The sequence below is a fragment of the Pithys albifrons genome, chromosome 7, assembly GCF_047495875.1.
Source record: "Pithys albifrons albifrons isolate INPA30051 chromosome 7, PitAlb_v1, whole genome shotgun sequence".
Taxonomy (NCBI): Eukaryota; Metazoa; Chordata; class Aves; order Passeriformes; family Thamnophilidae; genus Pithys; species Pithys albifrons.
The window spans coordinates 14284272-14294597 of record NC_092464.1 but is presented as its reverse complement, the minus strand read 5'-3'; the positions used below and the strand labels follow the sequence as shown (position 1 = coordinate 14294597).

Below are 10326 nucleotides of genomic sequence, written 5' to 3'. Positions count from 1 at the left end.
CCCAAATTTTCCCAATCAGCCAATGATTCTGTTGACTAAAGAAATTAACAATTTCATTGTGTAAAACCAGTGGAAAGATGTCTACCTTCCACATACTGATTTTAGAGTAGTTGTTACTGAACATAACTGCTCTAAAATTTCTGAAAGCCTTTGTAAACCTCCAGCAGAGTCTGAATATGAAGATGTCTTGTCACAGTTGCTTCCTCCATCACTGCAGGTGATGGCTTGAAAAGAAGTTTGTATTTATGTTGTCCATACTCTAACTAATATGTAGCTACGTGAAGGTTTTCAAAAGCATTTTATACACAGAAAAATGAACAATATAACCCCCAAAGGATTTCTCAGGACAAAAAATAGTTATTGCAAAATTTTATTCTCTAGCACGTGGGAGCACTAGTTGAGGGTTTGCGGTGCTCTGTAGGAGTGGTATCTAGTCTGCATGGACAGGACTTAATGTGATTTTTAGCTTAATAATTGGTGTTAAAACCAGCCACAACCAATAGTAAACTCCTGAAGAAAACCTTGTTTAGGTATCCCAGGCTCACATGACAGTAACAAAATCACATTCTAAGGCAGGCTAGACCAAACTGCTTGCTACAGAAGCAGATAGAGAAGTAGAAACTTGTGACATATATTTATAAGCATAGATTTAAAATAAAAAAGTTTTAAGGTGCTATGTACAATTGCCATATACAACATGTACTAGGTAGGCACCAAAACCTAAAAGGGTACGGCAAGAAAGAGCTAGTCACAGTGAGGAGTGCACAGCAAGAACAGCCCCCAAAGAGAAACAACTCTGCTGTGTCTGGAGTTCAGCCAAACACTGCTAGAGACGTGCAATAGCATGATGGCCAGCTGGGACAGTGTGGAAGGAAATTCTGAAGCATGCAAAGCCCAGCATCCACATCAAGAAGAAGTGTGAATTAAACACTCCACAAAAAAACCCTCCAAGATGAACTTCTTGAAGATGTACTTTTCCAAAGTCTGTATTTTATTTTACAAAAGGATTTGTAAATGGGGGGAAAAAAGAAAAAGGCAAAAAAACAAATCTGAGCATAAAGTTGCTATTTCACTTGTTGCATTTTCATGTTTGTCATTGCATATGATCCACATAATCTACAGTTTCCTGAGTCACCTCAGATAATACACTCTTAGGACGTTTATCCCGTGCTTCTTGGCATTTTTAAGCATAGAGTTTCTGATCTTTGTCTCTATATTAAAATTAAGTCTTTGCAGACAGCACACTCCCTTGCGCTCTGCAGATCCTCACAGCCATGTCCCACTGCCACTTGCAGCCCCCTTCCGCCGCGCTCGCTCCCTCCCCTGCGAAAGGGGCGACGCCTCTCCCTTATGAACCTGGCTGGCAAAGCAGGGCTTGCCCAAGCACGCAGCCCTTACGCGCAGAGGAGCTGCACCAGGAAGGGAAGGAGCAGATATTCCAGCTCTGCCTGTCAAGTCTGTATTTCAAAGGTTGTGCCTGGGTGTGGGAAAGAATAAAGAGGGTCTGTCAGTCCACATGCAAAACCCCACACTCTTCTGCCCCAACTGCCAGGCTGTCATGCAGGACCTGAGCACGCCCCCACTTGCCCCTTCCCACTGAGTTCATACCAGTCACACTCAGTGACACAATCTCCATTTCTCTCCCACCTTATTAGTTAAACCATACACATCCTTTAAATACACATTTTCAAAAATTAAATGATCAGTGCTCTTAAGGAAGGAGGGCATCCAAAACAGGCAAGGCTACTGCCTTGAGGAAAGAGGCCTGAGGAGCAACCAGTGCAATTTCTCACTTGACTCAAAAATCATAAGAATCATAGAATGGTTTGGGTTGGAAGAGAACTTAAAGATCATTTAGCTCTCTCTAGATCCCACTGCCATGGGCAGCGACACCCTCCACTAGACCAAGCTGACCAGGGCTCCATCCAGCATGGCCTTGAACACTTCCAGAATGGATGACAGGTATTAATTTGGGGCAAGTCTTCTCCGTGCATAGAGGTTTCTTAAGGCTAGAGTCTACATTCATGCAGATAGGAGGTCTACTTAGCCAAAAATCAGACTATGGTTGTTCCCAACAGGAATGTTACATCTTTCCAAATCTCTTTCACCTGCTGCAACGGGCACATCTCTGATTCACAGCCATGACTCAGATTTTAAGCACTGAATGCTTTGTGGGTGTACATCTTTCCCTTCAGTTTGTGGCTACAGTAAGGCTTAGGTACATCATTACCAGTACACTAAAACATGTGGCAGCAGACACCTACTTGGGGGAAGGGAGAGAGAACTTCACCCGGAATCGCTGACACAAAGCTACAGCTGAGGTTCACGTGACTTCTTTTCATGGCTTTGGATGGCAGTCAGGCAGAACATAAGTGGAAACACATAAAGGTAGTTCTAAAAGCCCAATTTCCAAGTCTTTTTGAGTCACCAGATAGTGAGATGACCCTTAAACTAAAATGTTCACACTCATTCTTTACTGGTATCTAAAATACTGTCACTTTAAATCTATTATGGACATCTACAAGCACAAAGGATGATGTTTGCATACAGAATTCTGGCCACTGCTGCTTTCCTTCAGCACTTAGAAGCAGATGGCTCATCTTCACTGTAACAGCCCAGTGATGGGAACCCACACCAGCAGCAATACCTTAATGACTAAATTACAGTCTCAACTGTTTTGTAGTCCCTCAAATACTGCAATGAAAAATACACAAATAGCCTTGGGAAGCAGGTAAGAGCTCTTGCTTTTTGTTTTGATTTACCTTCAAGGAAATTTGAGTTTGTACACATCCAAGAGAGGCAACAGGCCTTCTTTGCCTTATTGGGTAAGACTAGGGCGCTCTTCTGATCAAGGAAAGAATAAGGGCAGACACAAAAAGGCCAGGCCTCTGTTTCTTGAATGCCCACTGGCATTACCGCTTATGGCCTCTCTAAAACAGAAAACCCTGAAGAGAACAAGTGACGTGCTACATTCTAGAGCAGCTTCCAAAGCATAAGTGTGAGCAGATCATTCATACCCTTCCACTGACAGTTTCCTCTTGATTAGCTCTAGGCAGCACCTCACTCCATGTATGTCATCAGTGTGAAGAGGCCAAATGCCTGGCACTGCTTAAACTAAATCCTATAAAACATTCTGAACTGGCTTCAAACATACAGATGTGTCTACACAATATCATGGGTGTCAGACATACTTTTTTATTCTCTCAAATTCAAATTTTGATGACCATGAATTCTGTTTAGCTGGTGGCTGAAAAGAAGAAAGGAAAATGGACCAATGTGCAGAGTTTTAAGAAAAAAGACTGAGTATATCTTATGAATCTCAACTGAAACTGTTCAACATAATGGGGAAAACCAACAGAGAAGTACTACACTTATCATATATACCTAGTAAGTTGTAGATTCTATAACCAACACTAGAAGACAGGCGACAGTGACCTGCCAAGTTTCAAGACTGCCCTCAAACCACTCCTCTTCACTAACTGTTGATAGCTACATGGCTACTGTTGTCAGCTGCTGGAAAAACCCCGTTTGACACACGAGAACCACCAGCTCCCACCAAAAGGTGATAATTACAGTGTTTGTCATTCAATGATTATGTCAAGAACAAGGCCTCTTTCACATGAGAACATGCCTAACAATCTCCTTAAGTATCCACTGAGCACAAATATATCAAATATTTCTTTGGATAAGTCAGACTGAAAGAACCGATGCCTTGGTTATACAGACAATGGAAAGTGTTTTGTCCATACTACCTTACTTCCGTAGTCCTAAAATCCACCATTTTCTGTTCCAGGTATGCAATAGTACATCAAAGATTAGGAGACCAAAATTTTTAGAACACCAGTGGAAGAGTGGAAGGAAGGACACACAAAGCTACAATAGCCCTCCTTAGTATAAAATACCACAGATTTCTGGCTGGTTCGGAAGCCCTAGAAAGGGTTCACACTCTGCTTATTTGAAAAAGTGATGTACTCATTGAAAGGTTTCTTAGAAAGTAATGATAGTATCTGCTTTGCAAACAGTTCCTTATGTAATGGTGATTTAATTACCTCTCATAGCTCCAGCAGCCCTGTGTGTACGAACACACTGAAATGCAGATACACACTTTCCTAGAACAAGGCAATGAATCTGAAGACAAATTAAAACATCATAGAAATATATTTTCAATTAGTGTAAGAATGATCAGTAACACTCAGTACTAGGGGTAAAATGCATTTTGATATTAGACATGTATGAGATGTATGAAATCATTATGTCTCCAGAACCAGCTGTATGGCTTCGTATAAACTAGGTCATACATGTCAATAGGCTTATGACAAACAAAATGTACAATTATACCAGTTTCTTGTAGTGAAAAATTAAAACTGTACAGCATTTTTGATATATTTTTTATTACAATTTGCCCTCTCTGTTTATCCCCATTAGCACTTGGTATTTGGAACTGACACTCACCAGATATATTGGTTGCAGGCTGAAGCACGACACTGTAAGCTGTGTCCCTGTGTGCCAACAATGATTTCAGTGACATAATCCAGCTACAGAGTTCTGAATCTTTGTACTACTTTTTTCCTTAGGGGGAAGGTGTGAGTTATAAGATAGAATTCAAAATGTTTCCCAGCTATAGCCACATTTCCCAAGAAAAATTCCGAGTTTGTGTGTAATTATGAAACACATTATCTGGGGATGCCAACTGCAGTGAAATATATGAATGTTTTTAACTCCCTAAACATGTCTCAACTCAGCAGCATGCTTATCTAAAACCCAAAATACTACTTTTGGTGGTTTAGCTATGCAAAAATTCAGAGATAAGGTATTGCTAAAACCTTGCACGTTTGGGCTAGAGCAGTGAAGTTCTTGTGTTGTCTGTGAAACGATTCTGAAAAGAAATTTGTCAAGCCTTTTTCAAACTCAGCCTCAGAATTTTGCTACTGCAATCTATATTTAAATAAAGCTTTTATTAACCCTTTTATGCAGAAACAAGCTTCAAATCTGTTGACTTACACACAAGTTACAAGACAAAACACATTTGTTTCCAGATGCTTTGGTCTTACTGTTAGTTTGTTTTCTGGAGAAAGGACCTGATGATTAAACACTCAGGCAATATTTCTTCTAATTTTTGTATTGTGTCATAGAACATGCCCCTGTTTTTGTCATAACCAATTAATTATTTTTATAAAGCACAGATATGCTTCACGCTGAAACAGATTAAAAGTCACTCCTGTCAAAATTTGTGCTAATGTGTCTCCTGTTTACTACACTTGGTGACACTATAAGCACCTTTGATGTCTCCCAACACACACAGACAACTCTAAACTAACACTTGAGACAAGGATCTACTGCACCATACCACAATCAGTTAAAAAACCTCAGTTCTTTAAGACATAAATCCATGTAAAAAATCTGTATCTTAGTGTAGTGGGATAAAATACCATAAATATGGAAGAAATGTTTACTGACCTTCATTGTTTATTGCCCTTTATTCATCCTCAGAAAAATTCACATCAGAAAATCATACTACGACTTCTTAATGTATTTTCTAGTTAACTTCAGAAAGCTTCCTATACTCTCCAGATAACATATGAATGCCACTTAATAAGAGACAGCAATAATCTAAGAGTTGGAGAGAAACCTTTCATACAGTGAAGAACTTGAAAAAGAAAAATAAAGGAAAAAGCTCCCTCCAAAGCATCTCTTCCCTTAAAATTAATTCTTGATCTCTGGACTTTTAGTAGATGTTATCACACAATCTAAAAAAATATTGCAAATAGTACATATCTACATATATATTTTTATATGCACACAAATAAAATTTGGCAAAAATAGAACATTTAAATTTAACTTAATATTTATGCTGTCAGTCATAATTGCAGGCATAGCCATGAGGAAACTCTTCTCTGCAGCAGGGATTCAGCGTGTTCAAACTCTCAATGCTCTTAAACTCCAGTTACTTCCAGTGGTAGAGTTAGTACCTTTTAAAATTATACTTTTCTTATGTGAGAGTGAACAGTCACCATACCAACCCTGATGAACAACACAGGACATGAAATAGCCCGTGGAAAACTCTTGTCCCGCCCAAATAACTGGAAATCTAATTGGGGCAGAGGAAAACAAAACATGATAAAAACAACCATATGAGTCAAGAGGGAAAACAAAAAACAAGCCAGTAAGGCTTATGTGGAAACAAACATGGGTACCAACCCATGTAGTGTTTCTGCCCAATACATTAGTGAAAAAACATGTTTCAATTACCAGTCTGGTACTGTTCTCCCATTAAGATGGTGGTTTCACAAGCCACTGAACTCTATCTTTGATGTTCGCGATAACTATTCCTCACTGTTTGTGAACTAGACTACTTAAATTCCCTCAAATGTCAGTTTATTTTCTCTTGTAACATATTCCTACAGTGTGAGATTAAGACACAGTAGGCCTTCAGGCACTAAGAAAGTAAATCAGCCTAATCTCAAGAAAACAAGATGTGCACTTTACCATAAATATTTTTTTATAATCACATCAAACATGACATACCTGGTATTCAGTTTTATATAAATTAGCTCTTACGTCAGATCTACTTCTGAGGTTATCCAAACCCCAAACACATAACACTATTTTTTACTCTTCAAACCTGAATAATATTTACAGACATTAATGCTATATCCAGCTCTACAATCATTCGAGACACATTATATAACTTTATTTTTTTATTTGACAAGCAGCAGTATCATGTTCGTCATTTTTTTTTACATTTTAATGTAGATACAATTATTAGGTTATCTGTCATATTACAATATTTAGGTTTTTTGTGTGATTTTTTTTACTTTGTCTTAAGATACATTAAAAAACATCAACTGCAAACGTGAAAGGGGAGGGGGGAAAAAAAAGCATGGTACCCAACCAATTATCCACATTTCAGCAATACTTCACTCATTCTCTTAGTAAAGTTTTAAGAAATGTCATAGTGACATGAGCTTGAAATATCTATAGGCATTTTCATTGACGCTCATGACATGGCACTGGTGATGTTGTAAACAGCAGAAAAACAGGGGCTGCCAAGTGACCAATTATGGAGGCACAGGCCTGCCTCTTCCCACAGGAACACACCAAACAGTGACAGCAATGATCTCCTTACAATCATACCTGCAGGATAGCAACATCATGCTACATAACTGTACTCGTCTGCAGAGGCCTGGCTTCGCTCTATGTACTGTTTGTCTATCAGAACTTCAATACACTTCTTAATCATGCTGATACTTGGGTTAAACCTTGCTCTTGATTGGCTAATTACCTGCAAGAGACAGACACAGTTTTTGTGTTAGTTTTATTTTTCACAATCAAAAATGCCATCTAAATATTTCCTAAGGGCTTTCAGGTAAATTTGGTATATTTTTCTTTTAAACACAGGATTCAATAACTCTGGAATAGTTAATTTATAACAATGAAGAACCCATTTTTATGCATTAGTGTCAGGACACTGAAACTGTCTGCTGGAACTGAAACTGACTGCTGAGCTCACTGCTTGGTTTGGCTGCATGTTACCCACACTGCTTCATTCCTCTTGGTTGCCTCATTTGTAACAGTACAGATGAAGACAAATACCCATGTTAAAAATCAACCTAATATTAACACATTTCTTCACCATTATCACAGTGGAGTTCCTATAACACTGATCTTCTTTCCTATATAATTTGAGACAATCAGGATGAACCTCTCTTTCTTCAGTCACTGAAGACAGACTCACGATTTGGCAAGAGCAACAAGGCTGGTGAAGGGACTGGAGCACAAGTCCTGTGGAGAGAGGCTGAGGCACCTGGGGTTGTTTAGCCTGGAGAAGAGAAGGCTCAGAGGTGACCTCATCATTGTCTATAACTACTTAAAGGGAAGTTCTAGCCAGGTGGGGGTTGGTCTCTTCTCCCAGGCACTCAGCAATAGGACAAGAGGGCATGGGCTCAAGCTCTGCCAGGGGAAATTTAAGTTGGAGACGGAAAAAATTCTTTACAGAGAGAGTAATCAGGCATGGGAATGGCCTGCCCAGAGAGAGGTGGTGGATTCCCCATCCCTGGAGGTTTTTAAACTGAGATTGAATGTGGCACTGAGTGCCATGATCTAGTAAACAGACTGGAGTTGAACCAAGGGTTGGACTTGATGATCTCAGAGGTCTTTTCCAACCCAATCGATTCTATGGTTCTATGATTCTAAGTTTCATCTGCCTATGGTGGAACTTTGTAATACATGCATTAAGTTATTTATTGTAAAAACAAATCTATATTTGCATTGTGGGAGAAATTGCCACTGCAGGCAAAATTTTAGATGTCTCTTTACTAGGTTCTCAGTTTTGCCCATTCTCTTGTAGAGAAGAATAGGAAATTTTATGTAGTAAAAGAACATGCAAAACTAGAACTTGGACAATTTTTCAAAGAAAATATCTTACTACTCAAATGTCATAACATATTTTGCCTGTAGTTTTTAATTTATTCTGTAAAGAAAGTGATTTTTATTTCAGCTGGATTTCCTGTTTCTCTACAACTTTTCATGGCTGGCTTTGTCCCAGCTCTGGAATTTGCTGGGGCCCTGAGTGAGCCAACAAAAGTCACCAGGTGGAACTCACCCAGCAAAGCAAACAAAAAGCTCAAAAGAGCGAGTTTTGTTGGGCTTGCAGCCAAGGGTCTGGTACATTCCACAGCAGCACAAATGGGGAGAAACTGGGTGCTAACAAGCTAATAGATCTGCTCAGATTTCACCTAACTTCAGCCCTACACTCAAACTGGTTGTCATCATCATACTTCATGTATTTACTTAGGACAGAGAGAGCAAAAGACAGAATTTTGTATTGGTAAGAGGGTTTTTCTGGTTTGTTGTTGTTTTATCAAAGGTAATAAAAATAAGAAGGATGCATACAAATACCTGAAGGTAAGAATAAAAAAGTTCTGGGAATGACTGCACTGACCTTTCCCCTCCACTACTCCCATGGATTTATTCATTTTATGGGAAATGCTACCTCGTCCTGCAGGTGACTGCAGCACAGAAAGAGAATTGAAATTATCAGGGCGTATCTAACACAACTAACAATTCGGCAAAGACCACATGTTGACAACACAGGTCTACCAAGGGCCTGGAGTATTTTCTTGGACACCTCACCCTAAAAGAAATGTGTAGGGCTGTAGTCCAACTATTAGAAGCAGAGCTAACTACATTAAGGCTAGGAGTCTTTCAATCATATCTCTAACAGTATAATCCTGATCTTATAGCTAAGAAAAAAATATTAATGAAGTGAGAAAATACTAACTATTCATAGGAAACACTCTTTTTAAACAGAGACATTGCTACTCAAGAAGTCAGACAGCAAAATTTAAATGAATAAATTATATATGTATATAAACAGCATGATGACAGTAACAATGTCACCAGAATTAGTAGCAATATCACAACTGCACTGTTTAATTAGTTTCTAACTGCGTAACCATCAAAATATCCACCTTTTTTGGAAAGCTGAAGAAAAAGCTCCTGATGTTAGTAAGACTATTCTGCAAGATCACTGCAAGAGCAAAAGACAGCAGAGGCCTATAAGATAGTGGCCTTTCTGTTAAACAAAGGAAGAAGCAACAGAAAGGATATGCTTCCAAAAAGAAAAATTTGTAATCTATTTCACCTTTATAAACTAGTGTGAGGCAAAGGACATTTTGAAATCTTTTTCCAATAATTTCAGAGTGAGGAGAATAAAAAGATGAAACAGGGCTTGCCTACTGTTTTCTAGCTTTAATTGTACATTCTTACAAGATTTCATCATAATTGCATGGATGATTTAAATAACTGGAAACCAAATAGCCAAAGATTTTGAGAAGAATCATGACCTACACTGTCTCACCTTTCAGATATTCAGAATCAGATTTCTTAAATTAAGCTTTCTTTCACTGTATTTGTTTAAAAAAGAACTATTTCAATATCCAAAACCTTTAAGATATCTCACATTGCAAGCTCTGAGCTTACAAACTCTCTGTAGCTCCTTATATTTTTTAAGAAATAAAAATTAAGTGGTGGGTGTGGTAAACTGTTTCTTCCATACCACAAATTATGCAATGCCTCTCCACCTGCATGCTCAAAATGGTCAAATAAAGCAGGAATCTTTATTCCCCCTCCCACCACTCTACTCTGAGGCTACCCAGCAAGGCTCTGGGACACAAGAGTGAATTAGACTGAAGAAAGAACGCCTTGGAAGGCTGAAAAACTGGTTGGTGGGAGCAAAGGTTAGGCTGGAATGAGAAATACAATTAGGCAGGCAGCCAGCAGATGGGTAAGTGGGAGAAAAACTAAAGAAATAGCACTCTCTTCTTA

General features: G+C 38.8%; 1 protein-coding gene across 3 annotated transcripts in view; it reads right to left on the bottom strand.

Annotated features, from left to right (window-relative positions):
* Positions 1–6669: 6669 nt before the first annotated feature.
* Positions 6670–10326, bottom strand: part of CUL2 (cullin 2) — a 39816-nt gene continuing 36159 nt past the window's right edge. For all 3 annotated transcript variants that reach the window (XM_071559912.1, XM_071559911.1, XM_071559913.1), the window contains one exon: positions 6670–7282. In XM_071559912.1, the coding sequence (XP_071416013.1) occupies positions 7151–7282 (132 nt within the window). In that variant the 3' untranslated portion in view covers positions 6670–7150. The remainder of the gene's footprint in view (positions 7283–10326) is intronic.